This window comes from Fundulus heteroclitus, unplaced genomic scaffold (assembly GCF_011125445.2).
Source record: "Fundulus heteroclitus isolate FHET01 unplaced genomic scaffold, MU-UCD_Fhet_4.1 scaffold_198, whole genome shotgun sequence".
NCBI lineage: Eukaryota > Metazoa > Chordata > Actinopteri > Cyprinodontiformes > Fundulidae > Fundulus > Fundulus heteroclitus.
Genome location: NW_023396609.1, coordinates 50,953 through 78,388, shown reverse-complemented (window position 1 = coordinate 78,388; position 27,436 = coordinate 50,953). Strand labels below are relative to the sequence as shown.

At 43.4% G+C, this 27,436-nt stretch overlaps 1 protein-coding gene across 1 annotated transcript; it reads left to right on the top strand.

Moving 5' to 3' along the window:
• Positions 1-515: 515 nt before the first annotated feature.
• Positions 516-24,164, top strand: LOC118556281 (radial spoke head protein 4 homolog A-like). The gene is made up of 7 exons (XM_036129662.1): positions 516-1,919; positions 7,688-7,910; positions 7,996-8,280; positions 16,572-17,021; positions 17,097-17,241; positions 23,479-23,596; positions 23,698-24,164. The coding sequence occupies exons 1-7, from the start codon at positions 1,828-1,830 to the stop codon at positions 23,912-23,914; spliced, it is 1,530 nt and encodes a 509-aa protein (XP_035985555.1). The 5' UTR covers positions 516-1,827; the 3' UTR covers positions 23,915-24,164.
• The last annotated feature ends 3,272 nt before the right edge of the window (positions 24,165-27,436 follow it).

Genomic DNA, 27,436 nt, shown 5'->3' with positions numbered 1-27,436 from the left:
CCTGTGTCTCTGCTCTGTCTTCTCTAACATAGAAAGTACTCCTGGGTCAATGTGAGCTTCTGAGCTTCCTGTGTCTCTGCTCTGTCTTCTCTAACATAGAAAGTACTCCTGGGTCAATGTGAGCTTCTGTGCTTTCTGTGTCTCTGCTCTGTCTTCTCTACCATAGAAAGTACTCCTGGGTCAATGTGAGCTTCTGAGCTTTCTGTGTCTCTGCTCTGTCTTCTCTAACATAGAAAGTACTCCTGGGTCAATGTGAGTTTCTGAGCTTTCTGTGTCTCTGCTCTGTCTTCTCTAAGCCCCAGTGGGTGGAGGCAGATGAGCGTTCACACTGAGCCTGGTTCTGGTTCTGCTGGAGGTTCTCCTCCCTGTTAAAGGGGAGTTTTCCTCTCCACTGTCGCTTCATGCATGCTCAGTATGAGGGATTGCTGCAAAGCCATCAACAATGCAGACGACTGTCCACTGTGGCTCTACGCTCTTTCAGGAGGAGTGAATGCTGCTTGGAGAGACTTGATGCAACCTGCTGGGTTTCCTTAGAGAGGAAACTTTCTCACCAGTCTGTATGATTTAATTGAATTTGACTTTGTAAAGTCTGTGTCTCAAGACACTTAAAAAAAGCCAGCCTGTTTTTTCAAATATAAAAAATGAAGCGGATATTCACCATGTAATATTTATTGCACTGGTGTAAATAATAAAATAAGCATGTCTAGTTAAAATAATTTTTTCACTGTTTTGTAAATTAAAGCTCAACTGAACATTCTTACATTTGAAAGAACAAAAACTAGAATAACTAGCAACAGTCTACAGCATCAGTAAGCGCCTAAGAAATGCTAAATTTTGTGCAATCATATTTCTTACCCTGTCACATTCAGTGGACATGACCATAAATACTTCCAAATGCTCCTGATTGATTTTGCTTTGGAGTCTATTGTTAATGAACTTGGGAGTAAAGAGGCTTCTCTCACATGCAACCTGAAACAATGGAAGGGTCAACAAAAATTGGATGCCAGCCTAATAACAGGGTAGATATCAGTGAAGAGGTTATATTATGTCAGTGTAGGGTGGACAGTGATAACAGTTTCTGCAAGATGAACAAGTCTTACACTCACTGCGCCAGTGAAGCCAATGGGGTCCTTTGATGTTTATACCATGTTGTCTGCAAGACTTGGAATAAACCCGCACAGAAGTGCATTTTGATGTTTGTTTTTTTGTTTTAGTCTTTTTGGAATTTTTTTATCCAGCGTAAAGTAAAAACCCACGAATGATCAAGTGACTATTGAGTTACAGTCACTTTTCATTTGTTCACCTTTAAGTCTTGAGTTTTTTGATTTTCATGGACAAGTCCCTACACATATGACATACTATCAAATGTGGTTGTTTCACAAACTAATGTAGCCTTAGATGACCAAGTAGGCAACAGTAACTTTGAGTAAATAAGTATGCCCCCTTATTTTTATTCAAAATTTTGAAGACACTTGCATACACTTTTTGGTGTTTTGCCCCTAACTGGTAACAAGTGTTACTACTACTTAAAAAACTGTTCAATGTTCAACGTTTAACTCGTATAGGTAAAGTGTATAACTAATGCTGTGCAGAGGCAGACAAGTTAGCAGACGTCACGTGGCTGACTCCAAGGGTGTTGAATAAACATACAAACGACTTGCCATACTTTCTCTCCGCTGTGCGGCAGGAAATATAAACACTTGGAGTTCGAAGTGGTCACCTTGGTAACGACGCTGTTGCAGTAACCCTAGAAACCGCAGGTTTTGCTTGTGGTGGTTAGTTGTTTGCCCTTTGTGAGTTTTTTTGCTCCAAATTGAGATCAGAACGATGGAAGGTCCTTTAGAAAACAGAGGCAACACGGAGGCCGCCAATTTCAAGGCTTTCCTGATGAAAGACAGCACGAAGAGCAAACGGAATCTGTAAGTAATTATGTTCTCTAGGTTTTATTTCTTCTCCACTGTTGACACTGCGTCAGCTTCTCTACACCAGCGCAACGCTTTAATACACATTGAAAATGGTCTTTTCTGTCATTATATAAACTGCACGCATGTATTAAGTATAACGTTATTATGGTTGCAGTCAGATTAATCATCAGTACTTGGAGTTTGTATAGTATAGTGTTCAGAAACAGGCTAGACCAAAGGGAAAGTCGTTCAGCTTGTATTTAACAGCATCCAGATCAGTCTTGACAATCGAAATCCATGAAGAATTCTGCCCCCTGTGTCGGGAGCGCGCATTGCAGCCGTTTTCACGGTAAAACAACTCATATAACATGTCAAGGTTGTAACATTCAGTTTAATCGGCAGCTGTTGTTTATAAAATTGTAAAATAAATAAAGCAGGTCTTCTTACGCTGTTTTGTGTTATTTTTGAGTACACAAAAAAGAAAAGAACAAGTACACTTCAGCTTTCTATATGCAAACACTGTATCAGATCTGCAGATTTACAGAGGCTTTCTCTCATTTTACAAACACTGAAGCTGTACAGTTTTGATTTTTGTTTTTCCCTTTGCAGATATGAATTATTTCCTTTTAATGAGGCTTGTGATTCACTGAAGGATTCTGAAGCTGTTTGTAAAACAGCTAATTTTGTTGTGGATGCAGCAATTTCAAAATCCTCTTTCGTCAGTTGATAAAAAGACAACGAAAAACATAAGCATTTTTTTCCTCTTCACACAAATAAATATGTTTTCCAGTTTACCTATTACCCCTTTTTCACTGATTTCATGCATAATATGTTTATCAAATAGTTGACTCAATTTTTTTTACTTTACTTATTTTACTTTACTCAATTTTTCTTGTATGAGCCGATGTGACGAGTGAATTCCTCCATTGTGAGATCAATAAAGACTATCTTATCTTATTTACCTCATACATTCTTACATTCAATTCAATAGAATTTTATTTATATAGCGCCAATTGACAACACATGTTACCTCAAGGCTCTTTCTAAAGTCAGATCCTCCAGGTTGGTGAGAAAGTTTCCTCTCTAAGGAAACCCAGCAGGTTGCATCAAGTCTCTCCAAGCAGCATTCACTCCTCCTGAAAGAGCGTAGAGCCACAGTGGACAGTCGTCTGCATTGTTGATGGCTTTGCAGCAATCCCTCATACTGAGCATGCATGAAGCGACAGTGGAGAGGAAAACTCCCCTTTAACAGGGAGGAGAACCTCCAGCAGAACCGGACTCAATGTGAAGGTTATCTGCCTCGACCGACTGGGGGTCAGACAGAAAGCACAGAAGCACACATTGATCCAGTAATCTGTTCTACATTAGATGGTAGTAGCGGGTGAGCCGTCTTCTCTGGATGATGTCACAGTTAACAGAACGTCAGACCAGGGGTCCGTTCTTCGTACGTTGCTTAAAACATCCAAGATCAAATGAGACATCTAAGATGATTTCATCCGGCTAATCCTGATCCGGCTAATTGGGTTCTTCATCACACCTGTTGTTTATGATTAGTATGACTGGATTGAGTTATCTGAGACAACTGCGCATTCATGCGTTTGTTTAAAAGGGGAAATGTATCGATAGCAGAAACAATGATCAGCAGCGCTGCTATTGGCTGTTCAGCATGAACAAAGAACGCCCACAGTTTTTCTCCCAAGCAGAACACGAGCTTTTAATGGAAGGTTATGATGAATTTGAGTCATTAATTAAAACGACAGGGAACACCTTATAGTCTGTTAAAGCCAGAGAGAGGGCTGGCAAAAAGTAGCAGACAAATCAATGCGTAAATACTGTCCATGATAGATGTTTCTATCACTTTCTACAGTATGAATTTTTGCATTTTAATAATTTGATATTATTTGTTCTTTTATATCAGAGCCTCCACGGGACCCACTAGAACATGGGGACAAGTAAAAGTGAAATACAAGAATATTCTACAAAATGGTAGCCTTTAATTATTACACTTTATTTTAAAAAGCCACTTATGTCAAGAGGTCCAAATTTCAGTGTCATTCCTTAGACAATGGAAGTAAAGGACGCGTGCAAACTGGGAATTTTAACAAAAAAATTCTTTATCTATAAAAAAATGAAGTTCTTCCTTTTCCAAGTCATCCACAGTTTACACGGTAAAACTGTATTGCTCCGTGTCTAGATAATCCGTCTATAGTTTTTCTAATACAATATACAGCTCGACAGGAAGCAAGCCTTTCAAAGTAAAACTAAGCTACACAATAAAATGGCCCGAACAACTCTTCTTACTGAATAGGATAAAAATAAAAAGCAAACTATCATACAAATAACTTAAATATTTTCTATTTATGGCTCCAACACCACTTTTTCCTCTTTAAAAGCCACTGTTAAATGATGTTTGTCTGTTTATAGCAGCCACCAAGAAAAATCTCTCTACAATTACACTGTCGCGCTGCGCTAAAGGATCCTGTCTATTGCGCAATACGCGATTAAATGAAAAACTCTGCAAATTATTCTTGCACCTTCCGCAACAGGTTGCAGTCGTAAAAATGGACATGGCTACGACAGACTTCCCTATCTCCTCCGCTTATACAGCTGCGATCTAATCTTGTTTACATGAAATAAACCTGTTAGCGAGCAGGTTCAAGCTGGCGCACATGTTGCTATGACAACAAGTGCAGGATGTCTTTCGAAGAACCAAACGATCCAAGATAATGCCAAATCGTCAACAATGAAATCCTGCTAACTGAGTTAGCGACGTACGAAGAACGGACCCCAGGTGTACCTACTATGAAGGAAAAAATTGACACAGAACACAACATTAAACGTTGAAATGACAACAAGCAATGCAAATTGGAGATCAGTAGGAGAACTCAGCAGAGTGAGAGTAATAGATCCTGATGTCCTCCAGCAGCCTAAGTCTATAGCAGCATAACTATAGAGGTAGCTCAGGGTAACATGAGCCACTCTGACTAGAAGCTTTGTCACAAAGGAAAGTTTTAAGATTTGTCTTAAAAGTAGACGGGGTGTCTGCCTCACGGACCAAAACTGGGAGTTGGTTCCACAGGAGAGGAGCCTGATAGCTAAAGGATCTGCCTCCCATTCTACTTTTAGAGACTCTAGGAACCACCAGCAGACCTGCAGTCTGAGAGCGAAGTGCTCTGTTAGGAACATACGGGGTAATCAGAGCTCTGATATATGATGGAGCTTGATTATTAAGGGCTTTATACGTTAGAAGAAGAATTTTAAATTCTATTCTTGATTTAACAGGAAGCCAATGAAGGGAAGCTAAAATTGGAGAAATATGATCCCTCTTGTTGATTTTCATCAGAACTCTTGCTGCAGCATTTTGGATCAGCTGAAGACTTTGAACTGCATTTTGTGGACTTCCTGATAGTAAAGAATTACAATAGTCCAGCCTTGAAGTAACAAATGCATGGACCAGTTTTTCAGCATCACTCGTGGACAGAATATTTCTAATTTTGGCGATATTCCGGAGGTGAAAAAAGGAAACTCTGGAAATCTGTTTAATATGGGATTTAAATGACATGTCTTGGTCAAAAATAACACCAAGATTTTTTACTTTATTACCAGAGGCCAAGTTAATGCCATCCAGATTAAGGGATTGGTTAAGAACTTTATTTTTTGAAGACTCTGGTCCAAAGATTACAACTTCTGTCTTGTCAGAATTTAAATGCAGGAAATTTAAAGTCATCCAGCTTTTGATGTCATCAAGACATGACTGCAGTCGAAGTAACTGATTGGATTCATCAGGATTTATGGATAAATATAGCTGAGTGTCATCAGCATAACAGTGGAAATTTATACTTTCAATTTTGCCAATTGGAAGCAGAGAGAGAGAGAGAAATTGGCTGAACCCTGTGGCATTATCTGAGGCCATGAGAATATCATTAGTGACCTTCACCAGAGCTGTTTCAGTGCTATGATGAGCTCTGATGCCTGACTGAAAGAAACTCTTCAAATATATTATTACTTTGTAAATTATTAGCATACTTGATTAGCAACTACTTTCTCAAAAATTTTAGATAGGAAAAGAAAATTAGATATAGGTCTGTAATTAAGTAATTTTAGTCAAAAGAGGGCTTAGGTAAAGCTTTGATAACAGCTACTTTAAAAGCCTGTGGTACATATCCATTTACTAAGGATAGATTAATCATGTCTAAAATGGAGGTATTAATCAAAGGGAATACTACCTTAAATAACTTGGTTGTGATTGGATCTAACATACAAGTTGAAGATTTAGATGAAGCTAAAATTTTAGATAACTCAGAAAGCTCTGAGTCTAAATAGTTCAAACAGGTTTTAAAGATTCCTCCAACGCTGCCTTACTTACTGAAGATGCCAACGATATTGTTTTCAGTAGAATAAATGTTATTTACAAAGAATCCCATAAAATCATTACTGCTGAGAGCTAAGGGAATGGATGGATTAACAGAGCTATGACTCTGGGTAAGTTTGGCAGCTGTACCAAAGAGAAACCTATAGGATGTTCTTATTCTCCTCTATTAATGATGGAAAATATGCTGCTCTAACTCTGCCAAGGGTAGGGATAAGGTAGGATTCCTCTAGATGTGTAGTGCACAATTTTCTCTCCAATTTCCTAATGTTGTGCTTGAAGGAATGCAGCTCTGTTGTCACCTTCAACAAAAGCATCAATGTGTGAATGCGAAGAGACAACATTGCTGCCATCTGCTGGGCATTTCTGTGATATTGAGGAAATTAAAAAGGGGACAGACTTTTTAAAGTTTGATACAGCAATATCTGAAAAAGATGTAATATAATGAGACCGGGCTGCACAGCCCGGTTTCATTATATTACATTATATTACATTATATTACATCTTATATTTCTTATCTTATATTTCATTATATTTCATTATATATATTATATGTTTCATTATATTATATGTTTCATTATACGGTTTTCATTATATGTTTTTTGGACTGCTCTCACAGTCCAAAAAACATGACTGTTGGGTTAATTGGTCTCTCTAAATTCTCCTTAGGTGTGAATGGTGGTTTGTCCTGTCTGTCTCTGTGTTGTCCTGTGACTGACTGGTGACCTGTCCAGGGTGTACCCCGCCTCTCGCCCACTGACAGCTGGAGATAGGCACCAGCACCCCTCGTGACCCCATGAGGGGTGAAACGTGAAATGGATGGATATAATGAAGCCTTCTTTTGAGGGTGGACAACTTAGATAAATTGAACTCAAAGGTTATTAAAAATGGTGAGATAGGACAGGGTTGTGAGGAAATACTGTTAATTCTTCGTGTCAGCATGTCAGCACAAGGTCCAAAGTATGAAGGCAAGAGTCTGAAGGACATGGGTCTTCCAACAGCATAACAACCAAGAACACATAGCCTAAACTGCGTAAGAACAGCTATATGACTCTTCTTAAGTGGCCTCCTGAGCCCTCATCCTACTGAACATCTACAGGACCTGAAACAAGCCGTCTTGACAAGGCACTCTTCAAACCTGAGACAACTGGAGCCATTTGCTCACTCAGAGTAGGCCAAATTACCTGTAGACAGGTGCAGAGATCTCATTGACAGTTACAGAAATCGTTTGACTGTAGTAATTGCCCCTAAAGCTTGCACAACAAAATCTTAATTTACAGGTACAGGCAGAATTAGAAGGTTTATAACTAAATATGAATTGGATCTGTTTGTCTTGGAATGTGTTTTAAGGTGACTTTTGTGAATCGGCTCAAAAGAAATAAACTGAATTGAATATATATTTCTTTCCTTCCAGCTATGACCATCTGACACAGCTACTCACCAAGGTGATGGATGAGCATACCAACAATGTTGTGGATGTGATCGAGGAAATTAGCCATGATGTAAAACGAGATTTATTCAATGGCATTCAGAGCTCCTTACGAGATCTTCCACAATTTACAGCTGCTGAGCTGCTGACAGAGCAACAGCGCACACTGTTTTACCAGCCAGATGACATTATCCAAGAGGATAAAATGGTATTGACTTTATATATCTGCACTTAATATTAGCTATATCACTGTAGGAAGTGGAGTGTACTTTATGTTTGTTTGCTTTCTCTAGGTAGAAACAGTCCTCCCTAATGTGAATGAAATCGGTTTCTATCTGGAGCAGGCTGAAGTGGGTTTGGGCAGAGAGGAGATGCAGAGGATTTTTCTTGCTCTTAAAAATCTTGTTGACTCAGAGCAACTTCCACGTTGCCGACTTTGGGGAAAAATCTTTGGGATAGAGAGCAACTATATTGTTGCAGAAGCCGAATACAGAGAGGGAGAAGAGGACCAAGAAAGCATTGAAGAGAACCTTGTGGAGGAGGAAAGGAAGCCTGAAAGTCTGGAGGATGAGGCAGAGGTGAGATAAAAATTCAAATATTCCACCAGTGTACCAGTTACATTGATACATGTGTCAAAAAAGGAGGTTTCCAGTAATGGGTTCATGTGGAATCATACAGGGGTAAGCAGCATATTTAGAGCTGTATCCACCAGTATGTACGGAACAGATCTAGATGGTGAAATGCCTGTAGTCTTCAACTACGGTCCTCAGGACCCACTCTCTTGCATGTTTTAGTTGTTTTCTTGCCTCCATGCACCTGACTTAGAGCAGAGACAGACTTGGGCAGGCAAACACCAGGGGACCAGAAGGCAGAAAATAGGGTTGTGATTTCTGTGACTTGACTTTACTTCAAAAAGGCTGGATTTGTCGTCGGGATGAGGCCTAACATAATCTAGCACCTGTGCTGTGGCTGGAATGAGTTTATATCCTGGGGAGCACAGGTGTAGCTAATTAGACAGGTATCAATTAATGGTTAAGTCATTGGTAAGGAGTACAGTTCAATTCAAATCAATTTGGCTTGGACAAAAAGAGCATATACTCAGAAAAGAACACAGAAGCACTGATCCACGAATACTGTCTATGTTAGAAAGGGTAATTAGATTAGATTAGATTAGATTCAACTTTATTGTCATTACACAGGTACAGGTACAAGGCAATGAAATGCAGTTTAGGTCTAACCAGAAGTGCAATAGCAGCAAGTGCAGGATAAACAATGGTTCCACAAGTACAGGACATGGGTTATTACTGAATAAATATAGAGATGTATACTATTATAAACAGAATTTTACTGATAGATTTGTCCTATGAATAGAATTTATAGATAACTAGTATTGTGAACTAAATTTACAGCTGGATATGTACAGAATATAATATACAGGTGGATATTACTATGAGTAGAGTTTTTACAGATACAATAGCAGAATATACAGATGGTTGTTACTATAACAGAGTTTATAGGTGAATATGTACTATGAATATATGTACAGATGGTTATTACTATAGGAAGAATGTGAGCATAATATACAGATGGCTTTTACTATAAAATTAATAAATAAAGTTTGGACAGAAGCTATTTAAATTAAAGTGCAGTGGAAGGTAATTGCATATTACAGATAAAGTACGGTATTGCAAATGTATATGTAAACAATTGGTACTGTGAATAGACAGTCAGCAGTGCAAATCAATATTCCAATCAAGGTAAGTAGTGCAAGATGCATGTAAACAGTTGTTACAATAGTAACAGTCAGGAGTGCAAGTAATCATTATAGTCTTGCAAATAACAGAATAACAAAATGCAGGTAGGTGTGAGGAGGGAGAGGAGAGTCTATCAGTGAGGATTAGAGCTCAATAAAGAGACAGCTCTGGGGGAAAAGCTGTTCTTTAGTCTGCTGGTTCTGTCCGGAGGAACCTGAAACGCCTGCCGGAGGGCAGGAGAGAAAACAGTCTGTGGGCTGGGTGGAAAGAGTCCTTAAGGATGCTGGGAGCTCGATGTAGGCAGTGTTTCTTCTGGATGTGCTCAATGGTGGTTAGTCGAGTCCTAGTGATGTATTGGGCGGCTTTCACCACCCGCTGCAGTGCCTTGCGCTCTGCAACAGTACAGCTCCCATACCACACTGTTCCACAGTTGGTCAGGATGCTTTCTATTGCACAGCGATAGAAGTTCTCCAGGATAGTCAAGGATAGCTGATTTTTCCTCAGTGTCCTCAGGAAGAAGAGGCGCTGGTGAGCCTTCTTGACCAGGCAGGAGGTGTTGGTTGACCAGGACATGTCCGCCGAGATGTGGATCCCCAGAAACTTGAAGCTGGAGACACACTCAACAGCCATTCCATTGATGTGGATGGTGTCGTGTGTGCCTCTTGACTCTTTTCTGAAGTCCACGATGAGCTCCTTCGTTTTGGTGGTGTTGAGGAGCTGGTTATTTTCAGTGCCCTGAGTACGCGTCCAGGGATGTTATCTGGTCCAGCAGCTTTGTGTGTGCTGATCCTGTTCAGTGCATTGCAGACATCTGTGGAGGAGAGAGTGATTGGCAGGTGGTCGACTGAGGATTTGAGCTTGGTGGCAATTTCTCTGTTGTCTCTTTCAAAGCGAGCATAGAAGTCATTCAGCTCGTTCAGGAAGTTGACATCAGTGGCTGCGAAGGTGAAGCCAGTGGGTTTATAGTCACTGATGGCCTGAATGCCCTGAATGCCCTGCCACATGCGTCCGGGGTCAGCGTTGGAAAAGTGTCCCTCTATCTTAAGCTAGTAGCAGTACTTGGCCTCTTTGATGGCCCTTTCAGATTTGCTCTGGCTGTGCTATGGGCTATAGCCTATAGCCTTATGGACTAGATACATAGGGGGCTTTGTCTAGGAAAGAAACACAGTTAAAAGAGCTATTGCTGATCCTGAACAAATTGGAATAATGAGTGAGCAGAAAAGTTTAGAATGAATTGTAAACTTCGATCCCAAAACTTTTTTTCCCATGAGATTCAACATGCACGAGACTAAACACCCGCCTTAGACTTGTGCGCAATCCTCCGTTGGAAACAAGGCTTCATTGATTAACTTTTTTAGTTTTCTTTTACATAAGTGCCTTCCTTGTGCTTCAATGTGCTTATGAAAACTGTCTTTATGTCAAGGCAGAGAAATGTTTCACCTACCATCTGTTACCTTTCTGGGCTACATGTTTGACTGGCCAGTTCCTGAGACCCATAAGTACCTCCAGTGATTGATTGATTGATTGATTGATTGATTGATTGATTGATTGATTCCTTCCTTCCTTCCTTCCTTCCTTCCTTCCTTCCTTCCTTCCTTCCTTCCTTCCTTCCTTCCTTCCTTCCTTCCTTCCTTCCTTCCTTCCATCCATCCATCCATCCATCCATCCATCCATCCATCCATCCATCCACTTTCACTTGTCTGGGATCAGATTGTGGGGGTAGCAGCCTTAGTAGGGAGGCCCAGACTTCCCTCTCCCCAGCCACTTGGGCCTGCTCCTCTGGGGGAACCCCAGGGCATTCCCAGGCCAGCCGAGAAACATAGTCCCTTTCAGCATGTCCTGGGTCTTCCTCTGGGTCACTTCCCAGTGGGACATGCCTGGAATACCTCACCAGGGAGGCGTCCACGAGGCATCCTAACCAGATGCCCAAGCCACCTCAACAGGCTCCTCTCGAGGTGAAGAAGCAGCGGTTCTTCTCTGAGTCCCCTCTGAAAGACCTGGCTCTAAGGGAGAGATAGATCGACTGGTAAATCGGGAGCTTCGTCTTTTCACTCAACTCTCTCTTCACCACAACAGACCAGTAGAGTGCATGCTTCACTGCAGATGCAGCACCAATCCGCCTACTTAAACTCCTTCAGTTGGGGCAGGACATCGTCCCCGACTCGGAGAAAGCACTCTTCCCTTTTCCGGCTCAAAACCATGGCCTTGGATTTCGAGGCACTGACCCTTATCCCGGCCACTTCACACTTGGCTGTAGATGCTCCAGTGAGAGCTGTAGATCATGGCATGTTGAAGCCGACAGGACCACGTCATCTGCAACGAGCAGAGACGCGATCATGAGGCCACCAAAATTGATCCCCTCAACATCTTGGCTGCACCTGGAAATTCTGTCCATAAATGTTATGAACAGAATTGGCGACAAAGGGCAACCTTGGCAGGGTGCAACTCTCCCCGGAAACAAGTCGGACTTACTGCTGGGAATGCGGACAACGCTCTGACACCAGTCATTAACAGACCTATCAGCCTGCATACTCTTGGAGCACCTCCACAGGATCCCCTGAAGAACATGGTCGAACGCCTTCTCCAAGTCCACGAAGCACATGTAGACTGGTTGGGCAAATTCCCATACACCCTCCAGGACCCTGTAGAGCTGGTCCAGTGTTCCAAGGCCAGGACTAAACCACACTTCTCTTCCTAGATCTGAGGTACTACTATCTGATGGACTGCCAATCTGGGGGGACTGCACCCAATGGCCACGCAATATTCAGAATCAAGTTTAATCGCCAAGTACGTTTGCACTTACAAGGAATTTGACTTGGTGTTGATGGAGCAGGCGAAAAATAAAAATACAATAAAATAAAATGGATATATATACAGAAGCTATATACATTCAGAAAACTGTGTTAATGTAACGCAGAAGCTTGTAAGTCCTGAACGGGGGAGAGAGACAGTGTCCAGTTTCACAGGAGGCTCTTGGCATTGTTCATAAGGCTGGTAGCAGATGGGAAAAAACTGTTCTTGTGGCGTGAGGTTTTGGTCCTGATGGATCGCAGCCTGCTGCTGCGATCCATCAGGACTATTTAATAGTCTATTTAAATAGTCACAGACTATTTAAATAGTCTGTGACTAGGGTGCGAGGGATCAGCCACATTCTTCCCTGCACTCCTCAGAGTCCTGGAGAGATGGAAGATTGCAGCCAATCACCTTCTCTGCAGACCTGATGACATGCTGCAGTCTGCTCTGGTCCTTAGCAGTGGCACCAGCGTACCAGATGGTGATGGAGGAGGTGAGGATGGACTCAATGATGGAGTAGAACTGCACCATCATTGTTCTTGGCAGGTTGAATTTCTTCAGCTGGCGCAGGAAGTACATCCTCTGCTGGGCTTTCTTGGTGAGGCAGTTGATGTTCAGCTCCCACTTTAGGTCCTGGGTGATGATAGTTCCCAGGAAGCGGAAAAACTCCACAGTGTCAATAGTGGAGTCACAGAGGGTGATAGGGGTAGCTGGGGCTGAGTTCTTCCTGAAGTCTACAACCATTTCCACGGTTTTTACAGCGTTGAGCTCCAGGTTGTTCTCCCTGCACCAGGTCACCAGATGGTCAGCCTCCCACCTATAGGCGGACTCGTCACCATCAGAGATGAGTCCCATGAGAGTGGTGTCGTCAGGAACTTCAGGAGCTTGACAGACTGATGACTGGAGGTGCAGCTGTTGGTGTACAGGGAGAAGAGCAGAGGAGAAAGAACACAGCCCTGGGGGGAACCAGTGCTGATAAGCTGTGAGTGAGAGTCATGTTTTCCCAGCTTCACATGTTGCTTCCTGTCAGACAGGAAGTCTGTGATCCACCTGCAAGTTGAGTCTGGTACATTCAGCTGGGAGAGCTTCTCCTGAACTCCTGCCGGAGTTCCAGAGGCCAAGAAAGCCTAATAAGACTCCTTCTTCAGCCTGACAGCATCCATCACTGCCGCTGTCCACCAGCGGGTTGGAGGGTTCCCACCGCGACATACACCGACAATCTTGCGGTCACAGTTCCGACTAGACACCTCGACGATGGAGGCACGGAACATGGCCAACTTGGACTCAATGTTCCCCACCTCCCTCTGAGCATGTTTAACGTTCTCCCAGAGGTGGGAGTTAATGCTCCGTCTCACGGGAGACTCTGCAAGACGATCCTAGCAAACCCTCATAATACATTAGGCCTGCCAGGTCTGACCAGCATCCTTCCCCACCATCTGAGCCAACTCACCACCAGGTAGAGGTCGGTGGACAGCTCCGCCCCTTTCTTCACCCGAATGTTAAAAAAATGCGGCCACGGGTCAGAACAACAACAAAGTCAATCCTCGAACCATGGCCTGGGGTGTCCTGGTGCCAAGAGCACATATGGACACCCTTATGCTTGAACATGGTGTTAATTATGGACAATCCATGACAAGTACAGAAGTCCAACAACAGAACACCACTTGGGTTCCGATCAGGTGGGTCGTTCCTCCTAACCACATCCTTCTAGGTCTCACTGTCATTGCCTGCCATGTAAGCTTTGAAGTTTCCCAGCAGAACAAGGTAGTCCCCAAAAGGGGAACTCTCCAGTACACCCTTCAAAGACTCCAAAAAGGGTGGGTAATCTGAACTCCTGTTTGGCGCATAAGCACAAACAAACGTCAGAGCCTGTTCCCCCACACGTTTGCAGAGGGAGGCCACCCTCTGCGTTCTGACTTACGCCAAAAAGTCCGCTCTTGTGCCTTATTTCCTGATACCTTTTACCCATCGAACGTAAGTATGACATGGGTAATAGGGATTTTCTGCCCATCAAGTTGGCTCTCGAAGAGTGGCAACACTGGTTGGAGGGCGCTGAGCATCCTGTGCTGGTTTGGATCAATCATAAAAATCTTTCTTAATTGTAGTTCACAAAACGATTAAACCAACACCAGTCTCAATGATACTTGTTTTCCCGCTTCCACCTTGCTATTTCTTATCGACACGGCTCAAAAAACATTAAACCTAACACCCCATCATGACAGTTTTCTCTTGATGACGTTGACAAATTCTTTTCCATTCTTACATACAAATACACCATTGGAGCTCTGACGTGGGAGATTAAGAACATTAAACGTGCTCTGCAGAATGAACTCAACCCTAGAACTGAACCACCTAATCACACCTTTTTCCATCTTCCTTCAGACCTCAACTCATCCACTAGTTTCATTCTCAAAGTTTTCCTGTCATCACTGAACCAGCTGCACCATCTCCCTCATCAGCCGCAAATTCTGGTGGCCATCTATTTTAAAGGGCATCAGGGAATATGTACTTGCCTGCCTTTTGTGTGCCCGCAATACACCAGTCTGCAAAGCTGATTATTGTGATATCTACGTTTATTTAATAAATCTGACATAATCATAGTATTGATAATGGGTCCCACATTGTCCCTCATAAGCATCCTAGTTGTCTCACATTTGTTAGGCAGAGACCTGGTCACCCTGATCCAGAGGGAGCCGTGATCATAGCTGGGGACTTTAACCATCTTGAATTAAATACTGTACTCCCTAAATTCCCTAAATTCCCCAAATTCCGAAAGTTCCTGACCAGAGACAACAGTATATTAGACTGGGTCTATTGCAACATTCCAGGAGCATATAAGGCTGCAGCAGTTCCTCACTTTGGATTGTCAGATCACTTCTCTGTCAACCTGATCCCTGCCTACAAACCTATCAACTGAAGAACCAGACCCATCGTTATAATCATTCAGGTTTGGACTGTAGAGGCCTGCTTAGCTTTACTGGATTGTGTTGAACACACATACTGGGGAGTGTCTAAAGAGGCCCGTGATCTGGAGGACTATATCTGTGGTGTCCTATATTTCCTTTTACACTGATGCTGTCTTACTCGTGAAGACAATCAGAACATTTCTTAACCAGAAAGCAAGGGTAGACATCACAGCGTTGTTGCTGCTTAAAGCCCAGGATGCAAATTCAGACCAGGAGACAGACTGGCCTGCAGCAGGGCTAGGAATGAGTTGAAAAAGGGCCTCCAAAGTCAAAGCAAAACAAATATGCAATTAGTGCACAAAGGAACACTTCAACTGCAACAACCCATGTAACATGGAGTGATGCAAAGAAGGATTTTTCATAAAAATCAAGAAAATTATGGAGAATCCTGAACATCCTCTTCATGACACTGTCATTGGAAAACAGTCTCTTAAGTCAAAGGCTTCTTCAGATTGGTTGTAAAACAGACCGCTACAGAAGAGCTTTCCTACCCACAGAGTTATTATCTATAACAACTCCTTGACCAAATGAGTTACATCAATATTTAATATCCCTCTGGGATAAATAAAGTATTTTTACATTGAATTGAAAGGCGTCAGGACTATCAGAGATTGTAAAGCACAGCTACCAGCAGCTGAGTGTTGTGATTTCAGCCACAGGAAACGTGAGAATGTTGCAGAGACGCCCATCTCCCCACAGCAGGGTGGCACTCAGGGTCCGAAATTAACACTCGCCACTCGCCAAATGCGAGTAAATTTCCTGTTTGGTGAGTGAATTTCAGAGGGCTAGCTGCCACATGGCAAGTAAATATTTTTACCAAATAAATTACAAATAAAATAAAAATAACAAAGCCCATCTGGGCTGCGGATGATCCGTTCACAGAGCTCAGTTTAGACCCGCCTTCTGGGGAGCTGGTTCAGCTTCTTTCACATCTTATTTCTGGGGAGAGCAGCTCCCAGATAAATCCTTCATTCAAAACCAGTCATGGCTGCACGCTGGATCAGAAAACAGATCTGCTAACCAAATACAGTCTAAAACGCCCCTTAGTCTGTTTATAAGTTTCGTTTTTATTAATTCTGTATTTAACTACGTGCGCTCCGAGGGAAGGGGAGGAGAGAGGCGCAGTGCCTCAGAGCTGTAACTGCGCCTCTCTCACATGATAATTTCAGTAGTTATTATCCTTACCCATTTGCTTCGTTAAATCCAGGTGGTCACTTTTTAACCACTGTTTATGAAGTTTAAACCAAGGACTAGACTCGCTCCAGCTTTATATTCAAGCTTTGTGTTTTATTGGTTTTGCCTGCAGGTGAAGAGTGTTCTGACCATTATTCTGTTTTTGGTGTATTTTCTTTCTAGATAAATCCACTCCCTCAGTCAATTTATAAATCCCATCTTGATGTACCAAAGGAGGCCATTGGAACTGGTGCTAACAAATTTGCTTACTATGTGTGCAAAGAGCCAGGTCTTCCTTGGATAAAGCTCCCCACAGTTAGTCCTGCACAGATCACTATTGCTCGTCAGATCCGTAAATTTTTTACTGGAAAGCTTAATAGCTCAGTTGAAAGCTACCCTCCTTTTCCCGGAAACGAGGCTAATTATCTGAGAGCCCAGATTGCTCGGATCTCTGCTGGCACACATGTAAGCCCCAATGGCTTCTACCAGGCCGGGGATGAAGAAGGTGACGAGGAAGATGACATACCCCATGATAGCTGTGAAGTGAATCCTAATTTTGAGGACGTTCAAGCTTCTTTGATGGTTGAGTCACTGTCATCGTGGGTACATCATGTCCAACACATCTTGCAACAGGTAAATACCTGCCCTGTTCACATACATGAAAAGTTTCTAAAATATTTTGAGACATTTACTGAGTAAAATTTTCAGGGCCGCTGTACTTGGGTGAACATTGCTGTGAAACCAGCTGATGACTCTAATGAGGAGATAGAAGGTGATGAGAAGGAAGAATATCTTGATGAGGTTGAGCCAGAGATTGGACCTTCTCTGCTGACTCCTCTATCCCAGGATGCAGGTCAGAATCTTCATAATTGTTATGCAGCATTTTTTTTTTTCAGGGGAGCACACTTTTTCAAAAATCACTTTTATATGCTTCAGGCTCTGTGACCACTTTTACAGTGCTGAGACAAATTTTTGTTATCTCAACAAAATCTCCAAATAAAAAAAGGAATAAATAAAAACGGCAAATGTGTTACAAGATTGGGCAGATTTCGACCCAACTGAACACCCTGAGCTAAAAAAAAAAAAAAAAAAGCGTATGGGTGGGTCCTAAAAATTGGGGAAGCTTTTCAAAACATTTGTCAGGTTTTTAGAAAGAATTAATAACAAAATATATCAAAATAGTTTTCATTGTGTGGCACAAAACAAAAAATTGCCATGTTTTAATAAAATGCCATTTCCTTGAACTTTCTTTATTTGTTAATTTATTTTTGAAATGTGTGGACTGTTGAACCTGCATCAACAATTGTCCCAATGGCCCAATGTAGGGTGATCGGTATCAATAGCCGTGTTACCAAGTCTGCTTATTATAAACGACTTTTGACTTGTTTTTTCTGAAGTCTCTTGTAAATTTTGTGAGTCACAGGTTGTGGTTTATCGGCCTTTGTTTTGATTGTGAAGTTGCTTATTTGGGCAACAAAATAAGCAACTATGAACTAGAGCTATAAATATACCTGCTCAAACCTGCTTAATTTAAAGTCAGTTCTCATAAACATAAGTGCTGATGTCAGGCGGAACACTGACTGAAGTAAACATTCATACAAGGAGAGCTAACTACAGCAGCAAGAGAACACAACAGATCAGAGCAAACCAGTCTTTCCCTTCTGCCTGCATATGACCTAAGTTTCTTCCATTTGGCCAAGTTACTGCTTTGTTAACTTCCTTGTGCTTTCTAGCTGTCATAGCTAACCCTCCTAGCATGAATGTTTACTCCAGTCAATGCTGATGTTTCCAATTGAAATGAATAGCCCTGTTTCCTGCTCGCTGTTGTTTGCTCTGTTGTCACTTCTTTTATTGGTTTGGAAATAAGTCAGAAAATCCACACTGTGCCACAATCATCTCTAGGCTACAAATTTATGACTCAGTGGCCCACCCCTTTTTAGCTGTAAATGGCTAGCATGATTGTTGGCCACTCCAGGGTAAAAAAAAACAAACAAAAGCCGGTTTAGGTACCAGATCGACTCGGGCGCTTCCCGATGACGTCATGATATGGCAAATCCACTCAAACAAACTACATTATGCCCGCGGTCTCCATTTGTCCAAAAGAACAAAAAAGTGGTGATTCAGTTAACTCGAACAGTTGAAGGCAATCCCAGTAACCCCAGTCGGTCGAGGCAGATGACCGTTCATACTGAGCCCGGTTCTGCCGGAGGTTTTCCTTCCCGTTAATGGGGAGTTTTTCTTCCCACTGTCGCTTCATGCTTGCTCAGTATGAGGGATTGCAGCAAAGCCATGTACAATGCAGACGACTCTCCCTGTGGCTCTACGGTTCTCCAGGAGTGAATGCTGCTTGTTGGGATTTTGAAGCAATCAACTGGTTTCCTTATATAGGAAAATATTTGACCAATCTGTATAATCTGACCCAATCTGTATAATATGATTGAACTTGACTTTGTAAAGTGCCTTGAGATGACATGTTTCATGAATTGGCGCTATATATATAAAATTGAATTGAATCTTAAACCAATGTGTTTTTAATCTTGATTTAAAGGAACTCAGGCTTTCTGCACTTTTACAATTTTCTGGAAGTTTGTTCCAGATAAGTGGAGCATAGGAACTAAATGCTGCTCCTCCTTGTTTAGTTCTGGTTCTAGGTATGCAGAGCAGGCTGGAGCCAGAAGACCTGAGTGGTCTGGAGGGTTGATACACTGATAACAAGTTTGTGATGGATTTAGGTGCTAAGCCATTCAGGGATTTATAGACTAACAGAAGTATTTTAAAGTCTATTCTCTGTGATACAGGTAGCCAGTGTAATGACTTTGGAACTGGGGTGATGTGCTCTACTTTCTTAGTCTTAGTGAGGACACGGGCAGCAGCGTTCAAGCATAAGGGTGTCCACATGTGCTCTTGGCATCAGGACACCCTAGGCTGTAGTTCAAAGATCGACTTTGTTGTCGTTTCGTCTGACTTGTGGCCGTATGTCTTGGACACTCGGGTGAAGACAGGGGCGGAGCTCTCCACTGACCACTAGCTGGTGGTGTGTTGGCTCCAATGGTGGGGGAGGAAGCCGGTCCGACATGGCAAGCCCAAACATAATGTGAGGATCTGCTGGGAACGTCTGGCATGAGACGGAGCTTTAACTCCCACCTCCGGGAGAGCTTTGAACACGTCCCGAGGGAGGCGGGGGACATTGAGTCTGAATGGACCATGTTCCGCGCCTCTATTGTTGAGGCGGCTAGTCGGAGCTGTGGCCGCAAGGTTGTCAGTGCATGTCGCGGCGGCAACCCTCGAACCCGCTGGTGGACACCGGCGGTGAGTGAAGCCGTCAAGCTGAAGAAGGAGTCCTACCGGGCTTTATTGGCCTGTGGGACTCCGGAAGCAGCTGATGTGTACCGACGGTCGAAGCGGCAGGCGGCTCGGCTGGTCGCTGAGGCAAAAACTCGGGCATGGGAAGAGTTCTGAGAGGCCATGGAGAAAGACTTCCGTACGGCTTCAAAGCGATTCTGGTCCACTATCCGGCGTCTCAGGAGGGGAAAGCAGTGCGGTACCAACACTGTTTATACTGGGGGTGGTGTGCTGCTGACCTCGACTCGGGACGTCATGTGTCGGTGGGCGGAATACTTCGAAGACCTCCTTAATCCCACCAACACGTCTTCCATTGAGGAAGCAGAGCCTGAGGACTCTGGGTCGGGTTCTCCCATCTCTGGTGCTGAGGTTGCAGAGGTTGTTAAAAAGCTGGATAAGATTCGCCCTGAGTACCTTAAGGCTCTGGATGTTGTGGGGCTGTGTTGGTTAACACGGCTCTGCAACATTGCGTGGACATCGGGGGCAGTTCCTCTGGATTGGCAGACTGGGGTGGTGGTCCCCCTATTTAAAAAGGGGGACCGGAGGGTGTGTTCCAACTACAGAGGAATCGCACTCTTAAGCCTCCCTGGTAAGGTCTATTCAGGGGTTCTAGAATGGATGGTCCGTCGGATTGTCGAATCTCGGATTCAGGAAGAGCAGTGTGGTTTTTGTCCTGGCCGTGGAACACTGGATTAGCTCTACACCCTCAGGATCCTGGAGGGGGCATGGGAATTTCCCAAACAGTCTACATGTGTGTTGTGGATCTGGAGAAGGCATTCAACCGTGTCCCCCGAGGGGTCCTGTGGGGGGTACTCCGGGAGTATGGAGTACCGGACCCTTTAATAAGGGCTGTCAGGTCTCTGTACGACCGGTGTCAGTCTGGTCCGCATTGCCGGCAGTAAGTCGGACTCGTTTCCGGTGAGAGTTGGACTCCGTCCAAGGATGCCCGTTTTGGTGGCCTTAGGATTGCGTCTCTGCTATTCGCGGATGACGTGGTCCTATTGGCTTCATCAGGGCGTGATCTACAGCTCTCACTGGAGCGGTTCGCAGCCGAGTGCGAAGCGGCCGGGATGAAAATCAGTGCCTCCAAATCCGAGACCATGGTCTTAAACTGGAAAAGGGTAGAGTGCCTCCTCCGGGTTGGGGAGGATGTGCTGCCCCTAGTGAAGGAGTTCAAGTATCTTGGGGTCTTGTTCACGAATGAGGGGAAGATGGAGCGGGAGATCGACAGGCGGATTGGTGCAGCGTCTGCTGTGAAGCGGTCACTGTACCGATCCATTGTGGTGAAGAGAGAGCTGAGCCAAAAGGCGAAGCTCTCGATTTACCGGTCGATCTACGTTCCTACCCTCATCTATGGTCACGAGCTTTGGGTCATGATCAAGAGAACGAGATCCCGGATACAAGCGGCTGAAATGAGTTTTCTCCGTAGTGTGTCTGGGCTCTCCCTTAGAGATAGGGTGAGGAGCTCAGTCATCCGGGGAGGACTCAGAGTAGAGCCGCTGCTCCTCCACGTCGAGAGGAGCCAGTTGAGGTGGCTCGGGCATCTGGTCAGGATGCCTCCTGGACACCTCCCTGGTGAGGTGTTCCAGGCACATCCCACTGGGAGGCGACCCAGAGGGAGACCCAGGACACGCTGGAAGGACTATGTCACTCAGCTGGCCTGGGAACACCTTGGGATTCCCCCAGAGGACCTGGCCCAAATGGCTGGGGAGAGGGACGTCTGGGCCTTCCTACTGAAGCTGCTACCCTCGTGACCTCGTGATAAGCAGAAGACAATGGATGGATGGAGTTTAGAATGTTAGTAGTTTTTAAAAAGGAATATGGTTGTTTTGCAAAGAGAACTTCTTTAAAAACAGTTCAACAACACACAATGTTTTTTCCCCCTAACCTTAATAAGAAACTATTGTAGTTGATTTTAAAAGACACAATCTGAATTATCAGACTCACATCCAGGCAATGAAAACACCCCTGATTATCATTAATCTACGGGTTTGTTTTTCAATGCAGGTCTATAACCTCATTGGTGAATGATTATACTTGAGGTGGTGAGGTGGGTGGATTTGTTCCCCATTGGTGTGCTGCACGACAGGAATAAACAGTGGGGGGGAAATGCATAAATAAAAACTGTTAAGGGCTCCTTTAGAGAGAAGAGGAGAAATGACGGGTCTGAGCTGAAGCCCCTGATGTTACAAGTCCCTTAAAATGCCCCTTAAAAGTGCGCTCCTAAATTACATGTAACTTAATCATGTGCCCCTGAATTCAAGCGCAAGGCGATGCAGCAGCCCACAGAAGCACCACTGATTCTGTGTCGTTAAACAAAATAGCATGAAACACAGCTACTGACTCTCCTATTGATTTTAATTGGGACATTTTGTTACGCGCGGAAGGACATTAAACGTAGTAGTTCACGTTTTAAAGGCTGGATGTTGATAAAAGCCCCTGGCTCAAAGTGAAGAGAGGGGAGAGGAGCAGTAAAAGTGTTGAGGGACAGAAACACAGCGCATATAGTTCAGAAACAATTCGGAATGAATGAAAAAGAAACTTATAAACAGACTGGGTGGTGTTTTACATTGCATCTGGGTAGTAGATCTGTTTTCTGAATACTCTGCAGCCATGACTGACTCTGAATGATGGCTTTATCTGGTAACCAAGCTCCACCTTTGCCTCCCGGGTACGCAGTACCGGACTGTACTGGCTTACTTTCAACACTGGTTAATACCGATACAGTGGTGTCAAAAGTACACACATTTGTTACTTAAGTAGAAGTATAGATACTGCAGTTTAAAAACACTCTGGTAAAAGTTGAAGTATCAACTTGACCTCTTTACTCAAGTAAAAGTGAAAAAGTATGTGCTCCAAAAACTACTTAAAGTATAAAAGTATAAAGTAACGTTTAAAAAAATGCCACTATATGAATTGAAAGCTTAATTTAAACACTGATTAGTTCTACATGTGGCCCAAGACACAACATAATCATTAACCCATTAGTCAAAGACAAAGTCACTCAAGGAGCATGTTCTCTCTCAAACTTTATTGGAATTCAATTCCAAACAGAGGTAGAGGTAGAGAGAGAGAGAGGTAGAGAGGTAGAGAGAGAGAGAGAGGTAGAGAGGTAGAGAGAGAGAGAGATAGAGAGAGAGAGAGGTTTGTTTTTAAAATATAAGGAATAGAAAGTACAGATACTTGGGTGAAAATGTAATGAGTAGAAGTCAGAAGTAGGAAGAAAAATAAGTAATGGAGTAAAGTATTGATACCTAAAAAGTGTACTTAAGTACAGTAACGAAGTATTTGTACTTGACACCTCTGTACCGATATTATTTATAACTCTGATCGGTCTTCCTGCTTCTGTTAACTCTAACTGCAGCAGGAATTACTGATGACCACAAGCTGTGAAAGATTATAAACTACAATTTAACCAACAGCAAAACAATCTTTAAGTCAGTGGTATTCTTCTTGGTCTCTGTTTTTAACTTTTTTTTTTTAAATCACTTTTTCCAGTTTTAAAATAACACCAGTTTTTAAAAGTATTGGTCCAAAACATCAAATTACTGCATGATACAGATTACATTTACCCATGGATGGTTTGTGCAGTTACTGAAATCTTGGCAACTTTTTAGCTATATTGCAATGTCATATTTAAATCATTATGATGTAAAGATTTATTTGGAATATACTTAAAATCCCACAATCTTTTTGAGCTATCTGAATGTTAACTTATTTTCCCTTAATGTTAATGTGTGTGTTTCAGAAATGTTTAACACGCCTCCGTGGAGCTGCAAGTTGTCCTCCCTACTGACTTCTCAGCATGCAATTGCTGTGCTACGTTCTAACCTCTGGCCAGGAGCATTTGCTTATGCATGTGGAAAGTAAGTACAAGGATTAATAGTATTTTTGCCTTTATTCTTTTGTCACAGTATCCTTAGGGTTTACTACTACTAGCACAAATATATGTTTTCACCTTCTTTAGGAAGTTTGAAAACATATATGTTGGATGGGGTCTGAAGTATGTAGGAGAGGTGTACAGCCCACCCGTCCCCCCACTACCACTAAAGGAATATCCTAGTGGATCAGGAATCACAGAAACCCTTGACCCATCTCCAGAGGAAGAACAAGCTTTGAAAGAAGATTTAGAAGACCAGCAAGCTGCCCTGGAGGAGACAGAGGAGTCAGAAGATGAAGACTAATAAATATAATACCTTAACATGTATTTGAAATATAACTGTAAAGAGAATTAAATCAGAAATTAGAATCAAATTGATTACAGTTACCAATAAAAAATGTAAAGAAAGTAACAAATAGGTCAAGTGTTTTATGCATGTTTGTTGCTTGTATTGCGAAACAATGTGATTATTATCTCACTTAATCAAACAACGCCCTCCGGCGTTCCACAGTAGCCGCCAGAGCCCTCCGGCGCTTCCATGTCGCCGGCTGTGCCCTCTGGCGCGCCCGGCCTGTCGCTGCCCGAGCCCTCCGGTGCTTCTAATTCGCTGTCTGTGCCCTCTGGCGCCCCTGGCCCGTTGCTGCCTAGCTCACCCTCTAGTTCTTGGTGTTTGCATTTTTCTTGGTTCCCCGGCGTGTTTAGACGCCCTCTGTTCTCGGTTCCCCGGCGTGTTTAGACGCCCTCTTTTCTCGGTTCCCCGGCGTGTTTAGACGCCCTCTGTTCTCGGTTCCCCGGCGTGTTTAGACGCCCTCTGTTCTCGGTTCCCTGGCGTGTTTAGACGCCCTCTGTTCTCGGTTCCCCGGCGTGTTTAGACGCCCTCTTTTCTCGGTTCCCCGGCGTGTTTAGACGCCCTCTGTTCTCGGTTCCCCGGCGTGTTTAGACGCCCTCTGTTCTCGGTTCTCCGGCATGTTAGAACGTCCTCAGTTCCCTGGTGTTTAGGTCTTGGTTTCCTGGTGTTTATATTCCTGGCGTTTAGATTTAGTGTACCCTGGCGTTTTAGAAGTTCCTGTTTCCCTTGTGCCCCGGCGTTCCCCTTGCGCCCCGGCGAGTTTCCCCTGGCGTTTCTGTACACCAGTCGTGTTCCAGCATGTGTTGTTGAGCCTTGGTGTTTTCGTACGCTTGTTCTTCCCTCTGGCGTTAAGTACGCCCGTTCCTTCCCTTTGGCGCTGTCGTGCGCCTGTTCCTTCCCTTTGGCGCTGTCGTGCGCCCGTCCTTCCCTCTCGCGTTTCCGTACGCCCGTTCTTCCCCCCTGGCATTTGTGCATGCCTGTCTTTTCTCCCTGGTGTTTCCTTTCGCCTGTTTCCCAGAGTTCTGTGGACTTTCGGTTCCCCAGAGTTTTCTAGCCTCTTTGGTTCCTCCGTGCTTTTGACCCCTGGTTTCCCTGTGTTCTCTAGCCCCTTTGGTTCCCTAGTGTTCTCTAGCCCCTTTGGTTCCCTAGTGTTCTCTAGCCTTTGGTCCCCCGTGTTCGTGACCTTTTGGTTTCCCGTTTTCTCTAGTTTTGTTGGTTCCCCAGTGTTTCTCCTAGGCTTTTGGTTCCCCTGTGTTCTGTTTTTTGTTTGACTCTTTTTGTTACAGTCAGCCAATAGACTTTCCGTCAGCTTTGTTTTGTTGCAGTCTCAGCCTAGATCCAGCTCAGCTCTGTTCCCACTCCTGTTCTCTTCTCCTGGTGAGCTGTTCCGGTCTCAAGTCCACGGCTCAGAGGATCTGCTCTCCAGTGCTCGGCTCAGATGTTCAGCTCTCCAGTGCTCGGCTCAGATGCTCTGTCCTGGTCGCTAGCCTTCGGCTCCAGAGTTCCTCCTGGTCAGTCTCTCCACACGCCTCCTGCCGGCCAGCTTCTGCACCCTACACCTCCGTCTCTTGAAAGACTCTGGTCCCATCATTATCCATCTTCCACACCATTCAATAAAACTCACTCCTAAGAACTAGCTCAGTGTGTGCGTGCTGTGTCCGGGTTCATCCTCGAAAAATATCGTAACAGTGTTATGTTTTTAACAGAAACATGGTTACATGAATCTAATGAAGAAGTTATACTGATGAAGTCGACTCCTCCAAACTACAATTTCCTTTGTGAGAGCAGACAGCAAAGGAAAGGTGGAGGAGTAGCAACATTGTTTAATGATTCACTAAAGTGTAAAAAGGTGTTTTTGGGCAAATTCGACTCTTTTGAACATTTGGCTCTCCAGGTAAAGAGCCCGGTACGAACTATGTTTCTGAATGTTTAATTCAATTCAATTCAATTTTATTTATATAGCGCCAAATCATGAAACATGTCATCTCAAGGCACTTTACAAAGTCAAGTTCAATCATATTATACAGATTGGGTCAGATTATACAGATTGGTCAAAAATGTCCTATATAAGGAAACCAGTTGATTGCATCAAAGTCCCGACAAGCAGCTTTCACTCCTGGGGAACCGTAGAGCCACAGGAAGAGTCATCTGCATTGTACATGGCTTTGCTGCAATCCCTCATACTGAGCAAGCATGAAGCGACAGTGGGAAGAAAAACCACCCATTAACGGGAAAAAAAACCTCCGGCAGAACCGGGCTCAGTATGAACGGTCATCTGCCTCGACCCACTGGGGTTACAGAAGACAGAACAGAGACACAACAAGAGAAACAAAAAAGCACAGAAGCACACATTGATCTAGTAATCTGTTCTACATTAGATGGTAGTAGCGGGTGAGCCGTCTTCTCTGGATGATGTCACAGTTAACAGAACGCCAGACCAGGTGTACCTACTATGAAGAGAAAAGAGAGAGAACAGAAAGTTAAAAGCAGAAATGACAACACATAATGCATAATTTCTTTTCTTTTTGACAAAAATTATAACTAGTGACTCATGTTACTCTCAGCTACCTTTATAGTTTTACTGCTATAGGCTTAGGTTACTGGAGTATATCAGGATCTAATTTTCTCACTATATTGAGTTCTACTGTTCTTCAATTATGCATTATGTGTTGTCATTTCTGCTTTAACTTTCTGTTCTCTCTCTTTTCTCTTCATAGTAGGTACACCTGGTCTGGCGTTCTGTTAACTGTGACATCATCCAGAGAAGACGGCTCACCCGCTACTACCATCTAATGTAGAACAGATTACTAGATCAATGTGTGCTTCTGTGCTTTTTTGTTTCTCTTGTTGTGTCTCTGTTCTGTCTTCTGTAACCCCAGTCGGTCGAGGCAGATGACCGTTCATACTGAGCCCGGTTCTGCCGGAGGTTTTTTTTCCCGTTAATGGGTGGTTTTTCTTCCCACTGTCGCTTCATGCTTGCTCAGTATGAGGGATTGCAGCAAAGCCATGTACAATGCAGATGACTCTTCCTGTGGCTCTACGGTTCCCCAGGAGTGAATGCTGCTTGTCGGGACTTTGATGCAATCAACTGGTTTCCTTATATAGGACATTTTTGACCAATCTGTATAATCTGACCCAATCTGTATAATATGATTGAACTTGACTTTGTAAAGTGCCTTGAGATGACATGTTTCATGATTTGGCGCTATATAAATAAAATTGAATTGAATTGAATTGAATTGAAGAACAGTAGAACTCAATATAGTGAGAAAATTAGATCCTGATATACTCCAGTAACCTAAGCCTATAGCAGTAAAACTATAAAGGTAGCTGAGAGTAACATGAGTCACTAGTTATAATTTTTGTCAAAAAGAAAAGTTTTAAGCCTAGTCTTAAAAGTAGACAGGGTGTCTGCCTCACGGACCAAAACTGGGAGTTGGTTCCACAGGAGAGGAGCCTGATAGCTAAAGGATGTGC